The sequence below is a fragment of the Nannospalax galili genome, unplaced genomic scaffold, assembly GCF_000622305.1.
Source record: "Nannospalax galili isolate Female #2095 unplaced genomic scaffold, S.galili_v1.0 scaffold686, whole genome shotgun sequence".
Classification (NCBI taxonomy): domain Eukaryota; kingdom Metazoa; phylum Chordata; class Mammalia; order Rodentia; family Spalacidae; genus Nannospalax; species Nannospalax galili.
Window position 1 is genome coordinate 1,641,353 of NW_008355472.1, and position 18,921 is coordinate 1,660,273.

Genomic DNA, 18,921 nt, shown 5'->3' on the forward strand with positions numbered 1-18,921 from the left:
AGCCCACCCGGCCCCGCGAAGCCCGCTGCCGAGTTAGTTGAGCTGGTCGGGTCAGCAGTGCGCGGGACTCGGTGCCCGACCGGCCCCTGCCACCCCTCAGGATCCCACCGGGCACTCGCTGCGCAGCACCCCTGCTCCCCTTCCCCGGGGAAGTCAGAGGTCGTTCCTTTGGGTGGTGGCCCCAGAGACTGTCCTGCACCCCGTCCACCCCCGCCCGGGGCTGGCCAGCCTCTGCCCATCTCCAGCGCTCCCCCGCCACTCCGGGACCCCGGACTGCCCCACCCGCGCCCCCAGCGCTCTGACTCCCGTCCCCCAAACCGGTCTTGCAGGTCCCAGGAAGGTGGCGTCAGCATCTGCAGCCGCGTCGACGTTGTCGGAGCCTCCGCGGAGGACCCAGCAGAGTCGGACTAGGACCAGGGCTCTGGGCCTCCCCACGCTCCCCATGGAGAAGCAAGCAGCCTCCACAGAACCCCAAGGGCCTCGGCCCGTCTTGGGCCGCGAAAGTGTCCAGGTGCCCGATGACCAGGACTTCCGCAGCTTCCGGTCAGAGTGTGAGGCCGAGGTGGGCTGGAACCTGACCTACAGCAAGGCCGGCGTGTCTGTGTGGGTACAGGCTTTGGAGATGGATCGGCCTCTGCACAAGATCAAGGTAGGGTTGCCCTACTCTACCTGCAGCCTGTACTGCACTGCAACTGCCTCTTACATGAGTCTCCTGGTCCTGACTTAGGCCAGGGACACATGGGAGGTGAGGGGTGCATATGGGCCCAGAGTCTCCTTCTAGAAACTAGGAGGCATAGTCCCCCATTATACAGATAGACTAGCTGAGGCTCAGGTAAGGGATGTGAATGTAGCTTATCTGGCTCACTGAGCTGGAACCCAACCTTGCCCCTGTCTGTTTGGAGGTGGGCTATCGCCAGGACCCTCTAGGGGACTAGTCTTCCTGAAGAACTCCCACCTGACGCCAGACTTGATTCACACCAGGTGGGAGACTGGCCTGGTTCTCCCTCATCCATGGTTCTGTCAGCCTGAGATGAGTCTTCTGGCCCTTGGGTGCCAGGGATGTGATTCCTTCCTGCCAGATCCTCTGCTCTTCCCTGGCGGTCCCCAGCTGCTCCACCTGGCTCTGAGTCTGAAGCAGGGTTTGTGGCTGGCAGCTTGGGTATCCCTCCCTTGGAAAGAGCCACCCTGGGGGTACACTAAGGGAGGCAGGAACTTGGGGTCCAGGGAAACCAGCTCAGAGGACAGTTGCATATGCATCAGCCCCTCAGCTATCTCCCCTCCTCCCAGCCCAGTGATTGTCCTGTTTCTGCCATAATGCAGTTCTGCAGGCCTGGGGTTTTATGGGGCAAAGGCTAGTGAAGACCCTGGCCGAGGGGCCTTAGTAACTGTCGGTAGCACATCTTTTGTTACTATGAGTACAGAGGGCTCTTGGCAGGCCATTCCCTTGCTCCCTTCTGGAGCAGGTGGGAGTGCATTTGTTGTCAATTGGACTTTCTTGAGGGGAATCATTCTGCCTGGGGTCTGGCCTGTGACTTAGTTTGGGCACCCTGGCCCTATACCAGGACCTTAGATGCTGACCTTTCCCCTCTGACCCTATGCTTTTCTGTTTTGCCTTAACCATTACAGCTTTGTCCACCTGTCCCCACATGATTGACTTGCTCTTCCTGATGTTCCTTTGCCTTTTGTGACAGTCTCTGTACACCCTGGGCCATCAGATTCTCTGTGGGTTTCATGTGTCACCTCCTCCAAGTTTCTGGCCAGGCTTGAGGACCCTGGGGTGGGGCTTCTTCAGGGCCTAGCATGGGTCTGAGCCTGAGGAACAGGAAGGGAAGGGCAACTGGTAGTGCCAGCGTGTTGCTGTCTGCATGAAGGGTCCTCCCCACAGCATCCATCAGGGCAGGGATGTTGGGGGAAGGAAGGAACAGAGGAACAAAGTGATTGAAAAGTGAGCAAGGAACCAGACTGTTACTGAGAAAGGCTTGAAGCTGGCAGTGTGCAGGGGCTGGGCAGTGTGGCTTCCCCACCAGGCCGGCTCTCCAGAGGTGGGGGGGGGCAAGTACTCCCACCCTCTGTCAATAGGGTGGAGCTGCCTCCTCCATCTGGGTTGGTTAATGAATAAACCCAATGTAGCCCAGGTCTGGAGTTGGCAGGTCTGGGGGCTAAACTGCTTCAACAGACCCTTCATATCCAGATCAGACTTGGGAATGGAGAGGATTTGAAAAAAACTGGGGTGTTGTGGGCTTCTGTGTAGGGCATATACTTTCCCCAACACATAGGACTCTAGCAAGGCTGAAGGTACCCCACAGCCCTTTGTAAATCTGTTTTGTATTCTCCTCCTCCCACACTGGGGTGCAGGTGAGGACACTGAGGCCTAGAGAGGGGCAGGGGCCAGACCATGGTCAGATGGCTAAGTCCTAGGACAGAGGGCCTGGAGTCCAGCTGGGTTAGCGTCTAAGTCTAACCCTATCTCCCCACACTGCCTCAGCCCCATTTCCCATAGCTGAGGAGGTAAGTAGAGCCTTGGCCCAGAGAGGAAGCTGGTGTCGTGGTTATAGGCATCACCAGTGACCAGCCTCCATCCATGCTCATCTTGTCAGCACAGCAGATGGAACTCTGGGAGATAAGCAAAGGCCTCTGAGCTTTTTGTCCCCAAGATTCCAGGACTTCCAGGTGCCACACAGCTAATTCTGTTTCTGATAAGAGCCCTGCTCCCAACCAAGCATTTTTTCTTGGTTATCTGATTTAGCCTCAGGCCAGTCCTGGGGAGTAGTCAGTTTGTCTCTGTGTTAGAAAGAAACAGACTAAGAGAGGTCACCCAGAAACTTAGGCAGGAGTGAAACCCAGGTCAGCCTGGCCCTGGTGTCCTTGGCCCTCCCTCCATGGGCTTACATCCTTAGGCAACAACTGGCCTTTAACCCCATCAATAACTCTTTGAAGAACTGAGGGACGCAGTGTTCTCATCATCCCATTCTTGTTTGATGGATGACAAAGCTGAGGCTCAGAGAGGGGAATGACTTGTCAAGGTCACACAGCAGGTCGAAGCCAGAGTCCCCACGATCATTTGGTCACTTCAAGAGGCTGGGACTCAACCACCCATGTTTGTTAAGCTGCCCCACCCCCTCCTGCACCAGGACATGCTTCATGTTCTGTGATTTTGTGTGTGTGTGGGGGGGGGTGGCACCTCACTATTTACCTGATTGGTTTTCTCCTGCTCCTCTCCCTATTTCTATGTCCAAAGGTCCCTGGAAGTTACTGTGGCTCTGGGTCCAGCTGTCAGAGCCAGGACAAAGGCCTCCCTCCTGGCCTCTAGCCTGCACTGGGCTCTGGGTAGTGAACAGAAGGCAGACAGTACCTCCTCCAAGTCTAGGCCCTGTATCAGAGGCAGATGCTGAGCATGGATCCTGGAGACAAGTCAGAGGGATGTTCAGAACCCAAGCCCAGGTCTCCCATAGCCCAGATCAGCTTCTTTGCAGTGTGCCCTTCTTGGTGTGAGAAATGGGAAATCTGCAAGTTTTAAAAAAAATATATTTTTATTATATGTATGAGCGTATTACTTGCATGTGTGTAAGCACACCCATGTCATGCAATCCCTCAGAATCAGAAGGTAGAGATGGTTTCCCTTGGAACTGGAGTTACAGATTGTTGTTAGCCGCCATGTGGGTGCTAGGAATCGAACCTGGGTCCTTCTGCAAGAGCAGCCAGTACTCTTAACCACTGGGCCATCTCTCCAGCCTGAAATCTGCAAGTTTTATGTTATTCATCCAGGGGGCCAGCTAGTTGTGGCTGTGTGTGACTGCTATGTGTGACTGCCATTCTCTTGGCTGTTTGTCTATCTGCCATTGGGCCTTCCTGACTGAAGATTTCTGAACTCAAGGCCCATGGGAGAGAGGTAAGGAGAAGCTTTGGCAGTCCTGCCCCGGGTGGCCTGTGCTCAGGCCTCTTCATGCCTGCTCCATGCCTACCTTTGCACATGCCTCACCTGTGACAGGCAGAGGAGTCCTGGACCCTAAACTCAGCTTTTCAGACCCTGTTGGAGAGAGGACAGACAATTCTAGGTGACCTAGGGCCACCTGCACAAGGCACAGGTTTGCAAATCTGGTAGGAACCAGGGCCTATGACAGGAGCAGGCTGGGTGGCAGGACCTCTGGGGGCATTGGAGTTAGAGTAGGTGTAGGAGGGCTCTTGAAAGAGTATGGTCAAGAACCTGAGGTTCCTCTTGCTACAGGAAGCTGGGCAATGGGGACCTATCTCCTCTGACTTCCTGTCCTATAGTCCCTCCCCTTTCCTTCGGAGGAAACTAGCAGTCCTTCTGGCCCTAGTTCACTGTCCACCTGTCCTGTGCCATAGGTACCTGGGTGCCAGCTCTAAAACCAGTGTCAAGATCTTAATCCCTACCTTGTGAGCACTTCATTCTCTCTCCTGTGCCACATGGATCACTCAGGGATCACCAAGGCCTTTCTTACTCTTAAAGTCTGGGACACAAAGGTGTCCTGGGCAAACAAGGGATGGGCCCTACTGCTTGCTTTATGTCTTACTGAGGCTGGTAATGTCCTGTGGGGTAGGACTCATTAACCTTATGGAGAAAATGTGGAAACTGAGGCTCAGAGCAGGAGTTCATTTGTGCAAGGCCAAACAGATAGAAGTAATTGAAGCTGGATCAGGACCAAGTCCCTGCCCCAAACAAAGCTACCTCTGCTCCTTGGTCTGGTTGTCAGCACTTTGGGGCTTTTCTGTCTCCAGGACCCTGTGGAGCCTTACCCTCTGTCCTTGGGTGTCTCTGTGCTGTGTCATTGTGTGAGGACATCTTGGAGGGAACCCAGCTGGGCAAAAGTCCAGTCCTCACTGTGTGACCTGAGGGGTCACTTCACCTTTCTGGGTCTGTTTTCTTATCTGTGGTGGCAGGGGTGAGAGTAGATCTCTTTTGGGGGCTTTGAGCTGTGGAGTTCATGTCCTGGCTTGGCCTTTGCCCCTTTGGGGTCAGTTTTCCCATCTCTGCAGTAAGTTTCCAGGCAGGTGGTTTATAGAGGCCACCCTAACCTGGAGACTGGGTAGGGTGGCGGAACTGCATTTGTGGGACACGGGGTAAGGATAGTTGGCTAAGACCTTGGTGGTCTGTACCAGCAGAGAGACTCTTAGGTGGACACTCATCCAAAGGTAGGCTCTTGAGGATCCCTACCCTAGATCTAGCCCTGACCTTGGCATGGGATATCTGGAATAAGGTGTGTCCAGAGCTGTCCTGGGGATGAATTGCCAGAGAGATGCCCTAGGAAGTTAAGGTCCGTGCTATGGGAAAGGCACTCTGAAAAAGTCAACATTGGCTGGAGGTGTCAAGGAAGCCTTTGTGGCTGAGGTGCCTGCTTGAACTGAAGCTCTCAGAGCAAGAGCAAGGGATTCAGTCTGGGCTGTGTGGCCCTGGGCAGGCTGCCCCTGCTTGGGCTTCCACTTCATCTGTCAGCATGTATCGAATGCCTGCTGGCCTGTCTTCCCATACTTCATTTATTCATTCGCTCATTCAGGGAACATTGCCTGACAGCCTCTCTCCTCCTGGGCCTATGCTGGAAGTGGGACAGCAGGGAATCAAGGGGTTTCCTGTTGGGTGCTGAGGCAGACACTTGTCACGGGAGCTGTAGAAACCCAGAGTGGATACTGAGATGGCCAGTCTTAGGAATCGGGGAAGACTTCATAGGGTGCACTGCTTAGGTGGTACCTTTGGAATTGGGTGAAGAATGAGGGGAGGGAGTTTGCCAGCATTCTTCACAGAGGCAGAGAGGTGTGAAGGTTGGGACAGGAAGGAGGGGTGGAGGAGACAGGTGAGAATGGTGACTGGAAGGAATTAGAGAGCTAGACCAGGCTCCTGGCTTTGGAGCTAGAAGTCTTGGGGTATGAGGGTTTAAGCTGCTCCTGTTGTCTGGGCAAGGGTAGTAAGTCTACACTGAATCAGGGGCATGGGGAATGGAGCTAAGGATCCTGTCCAGAGAGATTGGGAAGGACTACACCAGAGACATGGTGACAGTAGATAGTGCAAAGTTTTATAAACTGAGACGTTTGGGGTAGGCTGGGATGGAAGATGGTGGGATGTGAAGCCCCTTGGCTCCTGCCTTGATAGTGGTATGGTGCCTTCAGGCTGTGCCCCTTATAGATAGTGGGGAGCCCTCAGCTCCTATGCTAGCTTGGTGCCTTCTACACCCAGCTCCCCAGGCTCCAGCTTTTAAAACTTTAACGAGCCTCAGCTCAGTTTCCGCTCAGTTTCCAGCCAGAGTGTTTAAAGTTTCAGGAGATGAGAGCAAGGAGCGAGTCCTGGAGACAGCTGGGTTCTCTCTTTCCTTGTGTCTTGTATACCTGGCTGGACCACTTGGAGCCAGAGCTGTGGGTACTGTGACCCCAGAGGCTTGGCTCTCAGTGGGCGTTTGGGACTTAGGCTGTGCTGTTCTAGATTGTTCCTGAGAGGCCAGTGGCCACAGGCCTGGGTACCAGTTGCTAACGAGGATAGATGGAATAGAACCCTATTATAGCCCTGACCCCTCACTTTGGCCCCTGACCTGGGCAGATGATCATACCCTGGCCACAGATTAGTGGGTGACAGCTTAGAGCAGATGTCAGGCTGAACATGTTCTTACCCCTCTCTTTGCTCCTTTGTGTTCCCTCCTAGCATGCTCAGGTTTATGTGAATGCTGTGGGTCCCCATATAGACTAAAGACATGCGAATGGAAGGTCTCATTCTAAATGCACACACTTGTCATTAGCCATTAAATGGAACCTTGGGCTGGTGGCTCAGGGCAGTGTACATGCGCGTGCGTGCGTGCGCGCGTGCACACACACAAGCACACACACATGTATGCATGTGCCAAGGCTTGAGTGTGGAGGTCAGAGGACAACTTGCTAGTTTTTCCTCTTCTACCATGTGGGTCCCAGATATCGAACTCAGGCCATCGGTCTTGGTGGTAGGTGCCTTTAGCCCTCTGAGTCACTTGCTGACCGTCCCTGGGACTTTAGTATATCATTGTCTTCTTGCTTCTCATCCTGGACTCCCAGAAGACAGACAGGCACATGCCACATCTCTAGAATCTTCCTGTCCTGGGGGAGGTGTACAGTGTCTGCACAGATGGGGAGTACAGTCTCCTCATGTCTCCTTGTGGCACCTGGGCCATGTAATTTCATTCTTCATGTTTCTGTCACAATGCCCATCTGAGTTGGCTCCCTGGAGTCCCCTCCCTCACGTCCTGTACCCCACTCTGTCTTTGGACCTTTCCAGATGTCCTGGGACCTGAGAATGAGTGAGGGAGGCAATGAGCCTTGAGACAGAGGCCTGGAGCCAGAGGAATACAGCTCCCTTGTGTGTCTTCGTTGTGTATTCATTTATTCATGCATATGTGCGTTTATTCACAGAGTCCATACATTTATTGAGTGCATACTGCATGCCAGGCATTGTGTTATTCAGGAATCTGGCATCAAACCACACATAGCAGATCCTGTTGTCATGGGGCTTACATCCTGAGGGGGGGAGCCAAGCAAAACAGAAGCAAACAACTGAAGAAGACACCAGAGGGTGGCTGTGTATTCTGAGGACAGGGTGATGTGGTGGGGGTGGAGGATTCTATGTCTGGGCTTCCGTGCTTGGAGCTGGATTGTGGGTGGCTTGTGTGTGACACAGCCCTCAGTTGAGTACACCCCCAGGTACAAGGTTCACCAACCCCAAGCAGGCACCTGACAAGGCCTGGTCAGTCCACATTGAATGCATGTGCATGTGCCAAGTGTGAGACCATGTGTGTTTCTGTGTCTGGTGTTACTCTGTGTGTGAGTCACACCCCCTCACTGCAGGAGCAGAGTTGTCTCTGATCCAATTATGTCTGCTCAGCTGTCTCCTGGCAGCTCCCACCTCCTGGCACAGCTCTGACTCTGCCATGGCTTCCCCTTCCTGCCTCCTGTGCCCACCTCTCGCCTCCCTCTGGGTTTCAGAGTCTCCTGTTTCTACCCCATCTCAGTTCTTCTTTTCCTCCATGGTTACTGTCTCTGTCTCTGATGCCTCTACATATCCCTTTTCCTCTTTTTTCACTGTCTCAGTTATTTATTCATTCAGCAAACCTCTTCATGTGCTTTCTACCCACTCTGCCAGCTCTGGTGCTGGTATTGGGGACCTGGAGACAGATCAGACCTGGGTCCTACTGTTAAAGACTGCAGGCCTGGTGGGGAGACAGATAGGGACAGGGCTAGCCCTTCACAGGGGTGCTGGGATAAAGACTTGGGTTGAGACTGAGGGAGGGTGTTGGGTGGGGCAGGATTTAACCAAGGAGTGGTGTTTGGGTGTAGCATGGGGCCTAGCCAGTCAGAAGGTCTGTGAGATGGGGCAGGGGTGCAGGCTGAGGTTGAGAAAGAAGGGAAGGGAGGTGGGCAGTTGATTTTATCCTGCAGGGGAAGGGCAGAGGCTTTCAAGCTGGACAGTGCCATTGTTAGCTCCTGGTTTTAGATAACTCCCTGGCCTCAGGAGGCTGCTGGCCCTGGATATCTAGAGACCTGAGAGGAGAGTGTGGCTGTAGAGACCAAGTAGTGTTGATGAGGACAGGCTGGCAGGGCAGAGAGGGCTGCCAGGAAGATGTGGCTCAGCAGAGTTGGGGGAGAAAGGAGAGAAAGGGATGAGTCTAGAGCCAAGCTCAGGTTCCAGGCTCTGAGGAGGAGCAGGCACTGTGGACAGGCAATGTGATGATACTACTGGACATTGGAAGCCCAGTGGCCTGGGGGCTCTGTGAGGCTTGAGACCTTGGAGGCTACTGAGGAAGCCTGGCACTTGCTAAATCTTCAGGGGTCATCATCCATGGTGTCCCTGATGTTCTGAGGGGTGTTTGTCATTGTCTGTCTCAATGTCCAATAGCAGTGCTGACACTGTCTTGTCTCACTAATCCCCACATCCCATTTTTTGCCCCCCCCACTCTATCTCTCAGCTCCCCTTCCTCCTTCTGTCTCCCCCTGCCCTCAGGGTAAGAGTGGGGAGGCGGAGGACAGAGCACGAGGTTAGCTCCTGCAGCCTTCATTACTGCTCAGAGCTGAGCCTGCTGCTGAAGCTGGGGGGGGGGGTCCTAGGAAGCTGCTGGAGACCAGTGAGAGGGAGGGCACCAGGCAGAGCAGGGATGAGTCACCCAGCCCTGGATGGAGAGCAGCAGAGAAGGGCCTGGCTGGATCCTCTACAGGGAGCTCTAGGGGAGATGTGAAAGATCTCCTACCAGTCTTGGGGGTACTCTTTTAGAGACAAGATAGTTTTGGGGTAGCTGCTTCCAGAGCTCCTTCCCTTCAGAGGAGAGGGCCATGGAGATCAATAGCCATTTTCCAGGTAGAATACCAAGCCAGAAGAGGGGAACAGAGACTTCGTTTTGGGCCCACAGCACTGTGTTCTCTGTATCTTTTCAGTTCCCTAGTTCAGGCATAGCCAGTCCCAAGAGCCCCTTCCTACTCCATACATACCCTAGAAATCCCAGCCCCTAGTACAGATACCTCAAGGACAGTCCTCATCTGGCTAAGTGCTGGTCTACCTGGTATGCCTTAGATCACTCACAGAACAGAGCCTGACTCTTGGGGAACAGGTTCAGGGATGGACTTTGTGTCACACTGGCTCTAGGTTAGTTCCTCCACTTAATTTTTCTGAGCTACGATTCACCAAGGGGTACTCTCTTCCCTCCTTCCACATAACTAAAGAGATGGAATAATTGAAGTTATCAGAACACTAGCACAGAGCCTGGCACAAGAGGCACCCCATTAACACTTGCTGAATGGATGGATGAATGAACAGGTTGAGCATCCAAGGGACAGCTCCATTTTCTGCCTTATCCTTCTTCTCTCAGGGTGACTCAGGTTACCTCAGGCAGCTGTGTGTGCCCTCTGCTTCCCCAAGCCAGCCGTTTCTGGTTCCCAGCTCCCAATAGCCTTTGCCAGGAGCCTCTTCCCTCTTTCACTTGGGTACCACCTGCTCTTCTGGCCTGCCATTGGGGTTCAGCTTTGATATGCATTCTGTCCTTTTGTCCCTGCCCTGACTCTGCCGGTGATCATTGCCTGTGCTGTGTCCTGGCCCAAGAGTGGGTAGCCCAAGGCTACCACTCCTAGTACAGTGCCAGTCTCCTCGGAGCTCAGTGGCATAAAAGCCAGATGCTGCCAAGCATTTCCAAGTTACCTGGGTATCAGCCTACGGTGTCAGTCCTCAGCTCTGCTGACCCTGAGCTTTCAGGTCCCAGGAACAAGGCCTTGGGGGGTTGGACAACAGTCTAATTAGAACATGAAAGTGGTTTTTGTTTGTTTCATTTTGTTTTGAGACAGGGTCTCATTGTATACCCCAGGTTGGCATCAAACTTCTTCTCTTGGCTTAACCTCCTATGTGCTGGGATTACAGGCATACAAGATGAAATGGTGTTTGTCATATTTCATAAATACTGTAGTAACAGTAAGAATCTAAAAATAAGAACCTGGACATGCCTGTAGTTCTAACTACTACGAATGTTGAGGCAGGAGGATCAAGAATTTGAGGTGGGGCTGGAGAGATGGCTCAGCGGTTAAGAACACTGGTTGTTCTTCCAGAAGTCCCAGGTTTGAATCCCAGCACCCACATGACAGCTAACAACTGTCTATAACTCCAGTCCCAGGGGATCCAACAGCCTCTTCTGACCTACTCAGGCATTGTACTTACCTACATGCAGGCAATATACACATACACATAAAATAAAGTAAAAAAAAAAAGAAAAAGTTAAAAAAAAAGAATTTGAGGCTAGCCTGGACTAAACAGCAAGACCCTTGTCAGAAAGAAAGAAAAAGAAGAGAGGGAGGGACAGAGGCAGTGAGGAGGGGATGGAGGAAGAAAGAGGAGGAAGAAGGAAGAAAGGAGAAAGGGGCTAGGATGTAGCTCAGCTGGTGTGGTGCTTGCCTAGCACGTACAGACATGGAACCTTGGGTTTGATCCCCAGTACTGCATAAACTGGATGTGGTGGTACATGTCTGTAGTCTTGGCACTTAGGAAGTAAAGATATAAGGATTGGAAATTTGAGGTCAATCAGGTATGGTGGTATATACCTTCTATCCCAGCACTCAGGAGGCTGAGGCAGGAGGATCTCTGTGAGATCAAGAACAGCCTGGTCTACATAGCAAGTTCTAGGCCAGCTGGGGCTACAGGGAGACCCTGTTTCAAAAACAAAAAGAAAAGGAAAGAAACAAAGAAAGAAATCCTCTCACACCCTGGTTTCCTGAGGGGAACTTCCCCAGGGCCCCTTCCAGCTCTCTTTGAAAGGTGCAGGTAATTTGTGCATAGTTGAAACCATGGGCACAGGTAGTTTTTGACCTGTTTTGTTAATTTAACTTTGCATCTGTGGAAGTTGCTCATATTGCTGGAGTTATTAATTCATGAGCATCTCTGGCAGTTGCTTTCCACCAGGCCTGCTCTGGGCTCAAGAGTTGCAGAACTGGCTGAGCAACTGCCCCTGTGGGGGTGGGGGGTACAGCCCTCCACGGCTGTGGAGTCCTCAGGGTGATGTGCCATTATGAACTAAACTGGGCTTGCTGATGCAGTTCCCAGTATAATTTGCTAATTACAAATGCAATAATATACTCATGAATATTGTAACAGAACTTTTTTCTTGTTTTTTCCTAAGCATAACCCTGTTTTTAGTATTGAGGACTGAACCCAGGCCCTCATGCAGGCTACGGAAGCACTCTACCACTGAGCTACATCCCCAGCCCCCTCTCTCTCTCTCTCTCTCTCTCTCTCTCTCTCTCTCTCTCTCTCAAAGTAATCCATCCTTCCTTTGTGGTTTTTCCTTGTTTCATTTGTGTGTGTGTGTGTGTATGTGTTTTGAGACAGGGTCGCACTATGTAGCACCGGCTGGCCTGGAATTTGCTATGTAAATTCACAGAGATCCACTTGCAATCTACCTTGTTTTTTTTCTTTTTTTAAAATTTTTTATTCATTAAAAAAAATATTTTTTAGTCTTTTTGAAGCAGGGTCTCTCTGTAGCCCTAGCTGGCCTGGAACTCACTATGTAGAGCAGGCTGGCCTTGAACCCCAAAGAGATCCGCCTGCCTCTGCCTGCTGAGTGCTGGGATTAAAGGTGTGTTCATTATTTTTATTTTATGTGTATTGCCTACATGTAGTTAGGTGCACCCATGTTGTGCAATACCCATGGAGGTCAGAAGAGGGCGCCTGACTCCCTGCAACTGGAGTTAGGGACAGTTGTTAGCTGCCATGTGGATGCTGAAAATCAAACACTGGTCCTCTGCAAGAACAGCCAGTTCTCTTAACCACTGAGCCATTTTTCCAGCCCCCTACCTTGTTTTTTTTTTTTTTTTTTTTTTTTTTGAGACGGTGTCTCTCACTGTCCCAGAACTTGAGAAGTAGGCTAGGTCTCTACCTCCCCAGTGCTGGGATTCAAGCCTGTGCCATCATGCCTTGCTTTATTTTTATTTTGTTTTAAATTCTAAGGATCAACTCAGGTCTTGATTGATACTGGCAAAGCAAGTACTTTACCAACTAAGCTGTCTTCCCAGCAGTTCCCCTAACCCCCAGCTTTTCAATTGTGTGTGTGTGTGTGTGTGTGTGTGTGTGTGTGTGTGTGTGTGTGCACTCTCTTGTGCATGCAAGTTGAAGGCCAGAGGGCATTATGGGGTGTCTTCTTCTATTGTTCTTCACCTTATTTTCTGAGACAGTTTCTCACTGAACCTGGAGCTTGCTGTTTAGCTGAACTGGCCGCCCAGAAGGCCCTCAGGATCTGCCTGTCTTCACCCACACAGTGATGAGGTTACAGATGTGTGCTACCATGCCTGGTTTTTACATTGGTGCTGGGGATCTGAGCTCAGGTCCTTCTGCTTGCACAGCAAGCACTTTATCCGCTCAACTATCTCCCCTGTCTCCTTTCCCTAGCCCTTTTTGCTTTACTTTTTATTTTGAGATATGGTCTCATTAAGTTGTCCAGGCTGGCTTTGAACTTGTAATCCTTCCTTAGCCTACCAAGTACCTGGGATTAGGGGCCTGTGCCTACTAGGGCTGGCTCGCCAAATTATTTTCTAGAATAGTACAAGTTGTCTTTGCTGCCACTGTGTAACATCCTTTGACGTGGAGTGATGAGGGGTAAGGATCTAACCCAAGGCCTTGCAGTCATTCTCTCACTGAGCTATATACCCCCACTCCTGTGTAACAGTTTTATCATATCCTCCAAAATAGTGGGTATTTTATATATTTCTGTTATTTTATGAAATATAAATTGGTATTTCAGTATTTTTTTTTAATTTGCTTTTTGAGACGGGGGCATCTCACAATGTTGCCCAGGTTACCCTTCAAAAGACTCCCACTTCCTTAGCTTCCCAAGGAGCTGAGATTGTAGGTTTATCAGAACTATAAAAGTTCTGAATCTTGGCTGGGTGTGGTGGCCCATGCCTTTAATCCCAGCTCTCAGGAAGCAGAGACAGGTGGATCTCTGTGAAACCTAGGTCAGCCTGGTCTACGTATTGAGTTCCAGGCCAGCTGTGGCTCCAGGGAGACTCTGTCTCAAAAAAAACAAAAAAACAAACAACAACAACAACAACAAAAAACCAAAAAAGTTCTGATCTCCCTGTACCTGCCTCTTGCCTCTTGGTGTTTCTGGTCTTCTAAGTTAGAGAAGCCCATGCAGGCAAGCATCTCTGTTGGCTCCATCCAGGCCACAGGTCTTAACTGAGCACTTACTGTGTGCTGAGGGCTGCCATGATAATCAGGGGCCACAGCACTATAAGGCAGATTAATACAGTAAGTGCCTACTGCTGACAGAACCATTGCCTCTGGGAGGGAAGACGAAAAGGTGTGGGCCCAGCCCAGCCTGAAGAATTGAGGGACAGAACAGCAGACATATTAGGAGAGAAGCCAGTGAAGGAATGCCATTTGGGACAGACCTTGCCACCCATCATGGCAGGACTGGCAGACATCTTTCCTCCTTGTCTTCCCCAATGCCAGCATCCTGGAATAGCTCTTAGGTAAGAGTCTCAGTAGTTTCCATTCTGGGGGGCTCCAGAATCCCAAGGCAAGGGACATTTCCTCCCTCAGATTGGCCTTGAACTGGCTGGCGAGTTAGAGCAGAGAGGGCCCATGTGCAATTTGTGCCTCTCTTTAGACTTGGTCCAACTCAGCGAAGACAGGGCCTGGCTGTGGATTGTGAAGGGTGGGTCTGGGCAGGCCCCACTGTAGAAAGCATCCATTCCTCCTGGTCCATCTACCCTGTGAGGGGGAGCTTGATATATATGTATACATTTTATCTTATTTTTGCCATTGGAGGCTTTCTGTACAAGGCTTCTTTAATCCTTATAGTTCCCCTTCAGGGATGGATGATCCCCGATTGACAGATGAAGATGCCTAGGGCTTACAGCTCCCTTCCTTTGCCCAAGCTAAGGCCACACAGCCAGAATGTGAAAAAGACAGGTCTGCCCGACACAGCCCAGAGCTGCTGGGTAAACTGAGAACCTGTGGGTTTCAACTGGTCCTGGCAGGGCACTGTGATGGCCCAAGGGTTCTTGGAGGGGTTTCCAAGTACAGAGCTCCAGTTCTGGGTTTCAGAAAAGCATGTCCCTGCCTTTGAGCCTGGTGAGGTCAGATGAGCAAATCAGAGGAACAACCTGTGAGCTGAGCTCCCTGGTCAGCCAGGCCTCCTGAATGCAGTGGGTACTGCATAGTAAGTGCCCTCACCAAGAGTCTCCAGTTGCTAGAATGCTTGTTGTAGCTGGGTAAATCTGATACTTTGGAGTCAAGAGCATCTGGACTCTAGTTCTCTGCTCCAGTATTATGTGACCTTGATCCATCATTGGACCTCCCTGGGCCTGGGTTTCAGCATCTGTTAAATGGTGATTCCTGTCCCAGGGTTATAAAGTCTACAAAAAATGCAGCGCAGTGCCTTTAATATTTGCTAAATTTGAAAACATCCCCTATGCCCACCAGTCCTAGGTCCAGGTGCTTCTGTCTGCTTTGTGGATGATGGATTGATCTGTCGGTGACTCGGAACATATTGTAGTGGCTACTGATGTGGTAATTACTGGCCTCAGTTGGGAAGCCTTCCTCTGGTTTGAATCTGGCTCTGTTGTGAAGGGGTGCCTGCTTAATGGTTACTCCCCTCACAGAACTGAGAAGTTAGTGGGATCTTTCCTTACCTTTCTCTGGGTCTGTTTCCCCAGTGATGATCTGCAGAGTGGTTGAAGACATCATTTTGGGATTTTCAAGGGCAGATACTGGGGACTACTTTGTGAGGTCTTAAGGGGAGGATCCATCTTGGGGCCATGTGTCTCTATCCCCATTTCCTTGTTATTGGCCTGGCTGTTGTCTGTCAAGGATAGGAAAAAGCCCTTTGGAGGTGACCTGACTTCCTTTCCTGTCTCATGTTGGCAGCTGAGCTTAGGATAGCCTGTTACCCACGCCAGTACCCACTGCATTTGCAGTGCTGAGTGCTGGGAGGAGGGGGTTTCTTCTCTGCCAGGGCAGTGGGTCCAAAAAGGTGACTGTAGATTGAGACACAGCCTGGACACAGTCTCTGACCTCCTCTTGCCTGAAATAGCCTCCCAAGCCCTTTCACTGGCTTGTCTCTTTATCTTTGGGGCTCAGTCACCCCAGATCCTGTGCCTCACCCCTCACCCCTGCTCAGTCCGTATTACAAATGTGCCTCCCAGTCTCTTTCACCACTCTTCTTCCTGGTGTCTCTTTGAGGTGGGGCCTAGGTCTGGCTTGCTTCTAATTGGTTCCTCACTCACCAGTTGCAGGCCTGGCACACAGCAAGCTTCAGGGAATGGTGCATGGATGAATGGAAGGGCAGGACCAGGGCTAGGCAAGTGAGATGCAAAGGCACAAAACAGAAGGAAATGCATGCAAGTATGACTCCTAGTGTGGAAGCCTGCCAAGTTGTAGCAGCTATTTTTTGAGCATCTACTATATACTAGGCATATTTCATATATTATCTCATGCAGTCATCATATCCTCAGGAGACAGATGCTATTACTGTCCCCATTTTTCATAAGAGGAAACGAGCTTATGCGTTAAGTCTTGTGCCCAAGGGGAAGAGCTGGGATTGGACAGTAGAACTGCCTGCATCAGAGCCAGCATGAGTGGGCTCCCTTCCTTCCTTGTCCAGTTCCTTCTGCCTGTGGCTCTGTGGACTTGGGATGCTGAGTGAGGGCTCTGCCCAGGGATTCTGGGCAATTCCATACAGTCATGGGGATTTCCATATCAACAGAATTTGGAGACAGTGCTGGGAACACAGTATATCGTTTCTCTGGTGACACTTGTCCCCTTTGGTCACATGGCTACAGTAACAGACACACTGCTGTATCCAAACCTAAAAGGTGTTGAATCCCAACAGGGCTCCTGGGGAGAGCAACCCCTTTTCAGTTCACTTTTCAGGGGAGAGGCCCAGAGTTCAACCAGATGAAGGGACTCACCTAGAACCCAATGCCTAATGGGTTCCTATAACAGACCCAAGCACAGTGACTCACCACTTGTCCCTCCCAAAGGCTCTTAGAATTACACCTTGTGGGGGTGTGGCCACTGCTGCCAGCCAGCATAGGAACAAAGCCAGATATAATTTCCTCTGCTTGGCATTGGGGCACTGACTCCTGGGGATGTGAAAAAATGCCAGGCCTGCTGCCACAGGCTGAAGATGCCTGTGGACCCTCATGGGACCTGATCACTCAGCCTGCCTCAGTTTACTCACCTATGGCCCATACCCACCCCTTCCTAGTGGCAGCCAGGGTTCTCTCCTTCCCAGCAGCGCCCCTACTGCTACCCTCCTCTGCTAGAGTGTCCACTAGCCTGGGAATCCTTTAAAGCTTTTCTCTTTATCTTCAAGATAAAATGTCATGTAGTGTTTATGCCAGAGGGACCTCTCCTCTGTCCTGTGCTCAGCACACTCTGCGTACTGTGCACTGCCCCAGAGGGGGACCTTTGAGCTCTGGAACCACAACAGCTCTGATCTCAGAGTGTCTGGCAGGAGTATGGGCAGTTTCCAGGCGGTGTGGGTCCTTCCCAGAATGCATCCAGCTCTGGGGTTTGAGGGTCAGAAAGTGGAACAACTAAGTCTGGCCCCAGGGAAGATGCAGTCCTGGGTTAGATTCTAACCTCTGAAGGTAAGGTGTATAATCATTACCCCATCTTCACTCTCCAGGGTGATATATTTGAGGACTTGAAAGGCAAAAGGCAAACCAGCTTCCAAACTTAATGTAGACAAGTCCTGGTTTTCTGCAGTCCTTGATGGTTAAGGGTATAGGAGGAGGGGCCAGTGAAATGACTCCACAGGTAAAGATTCTTGCTGCTAAGCCTGACAACCTGAGTTCAGTCCCTGGAACCAACCCAGTGGGAAGAAGAGAACAAACTCCCATAAGTTGTTTTTTGGTTTTCACTTGTGTGCCAAGGCACATACATACCTGCGAACACACACACACACACACACACACACACACACACGTGCGTGCACACACACATTTTAAAATTATTCAAAGAAAGTCAGGCATGGTGGGTGGCGCATGCCTGTCACCTAGCACTTGGGAAGTGGAGGCCAGGAGGATCAGAAGTTCAGAGTCATTTGCAGCTACACAGGAATGCCTCACATAGCAACCCACCTTGCTGTCACTCTCCACCTTATATATTGAGCACTTGGGAGGCTGAGGCAAGAGGATTTTGAGTTTAAGACCAGCTTCGGCTACATAGCAAGACCCTGTTAATAAAGAGGAGGGGAGGGCTGGAGAGGTGGCTCAGCAGTTAAGAGCACTGGCTACTCTTGCAGAAGACCTGGGATTCAAATCTCAGCACCCACATGGTGGCTAACAACCCTCTGTAACTCCAGTTCCAGGGGATCCAACGCCCTCTTCTGTCCTCTGCAGACAGTGCATGACATGGGTGCACATTATATAATGCAGGCAATACACTCATACACATAAAGTAAAAATAAATAAATTTTTTAAAAGGCGGAGGGGGTGCGGTCAGCCCTGCTTGGAGTCCCGGTCCTGCTGCTTTGCTGTATGATATGGGCAGTTTCCTTTACTCCTGAACTACAATGTTCAGCTTCACAACCCAGTAATGATGTTTACCTGGACCTTGTGGGGCTGCTGAAGACAAGACTGTTTGGATGCTAACAGTGATGCCCATCTGGTCTCTGCTGATTTCTCCAGTCCCTTTTCTCACCATCAGATCCCTCCCATCAGCCCATCTGCTCACTCACTCATATTTTGGTAGTCTCCTTCAGTCTGGTACAGTTCTCAAGTCTTTCCTTGACTATCACAGTGTGACACTTTTAGGCCATTTCTTTTGTAAAATTCCCTCAATTGGGGTTTGTCTGTTTTCTTATAATCAGTGTTAGGCCTCCTTGGTGGAGTCTGTATTCTCTGCACTGCATCAATCAGGGAGCACACAGTTGTACTGGTGTTATTCCTAGTAATATTCATGCATCCACCAGACTTCTCTTTTATGAAATTATTTTTCTTTGTTTCCCCCATTTGCGTGCATGTGTGTGTTATATACCATGTGTGCATGAATGTTCACATGTGTGTAGGTGAATGCTTATGTGTGCACGTGTGCAAGTGGAGGCCAGAGGTTGACATTAGGTGTCTTCTTGATCACTCTCCACCTTATATATTGAGGCAACATCTCTCACTGAACCTGGAGTTTGCCCACTCGGCTAGTCTGGCTAGCCAGCTTGCCCCAGGGATCACCTATCTCTACCTCTTGAGTGCTGAGATTAGAGGAGGGCTGTCATGCCCACCCAGCATTTATGTAGGTGCTGGAGATCAAACTCGGGGTCTTCACACATACCAAGTGCTTTATTCACTGAGCCATCTCCCCAGGCTCTTATTTTCCCTTATAATTAATAAGAATTTGATAGGAAGGTACTTTCAACTGTGTAAATACCCCGTTCTCCAACATATATTCCACTTATTTAGCATATATATATATAT

The 18,921-nt window shown here is 50.8% G+C and overlaps 1 protein-coding gene across 2 annotated transcripts in view; it reads left to right on the top strand.

Annotated features, from left to right (window-relative positions):
* The window catches only part of Stard10 (StAR related lipid transfer domain containing 10), a 38,049-nt gene that overhangs the window by 9,763 nt on the left and 9,365 nt on the right, over positions 1–18,921 (top strand). Inside the window, exons 1-2 of one of the 2 annotated variants that reach the window (XM_029555895.1) lie at positions 48–159; positions 330–649. In XM_029555895.1, the coding sequence (XP_029411755.1) occupies positions 443–649 (207 nt within the window). In that variant the 5' untranslated portion in view covers positions 48–159; positions 330–442. Of the gene's footprint in view, positions 1–47; positions 160–329; positions 650–18,921 lie in introns of those variants that run through there. The other variant, XM_008852732.3, reaches the window with a different exon arrangement.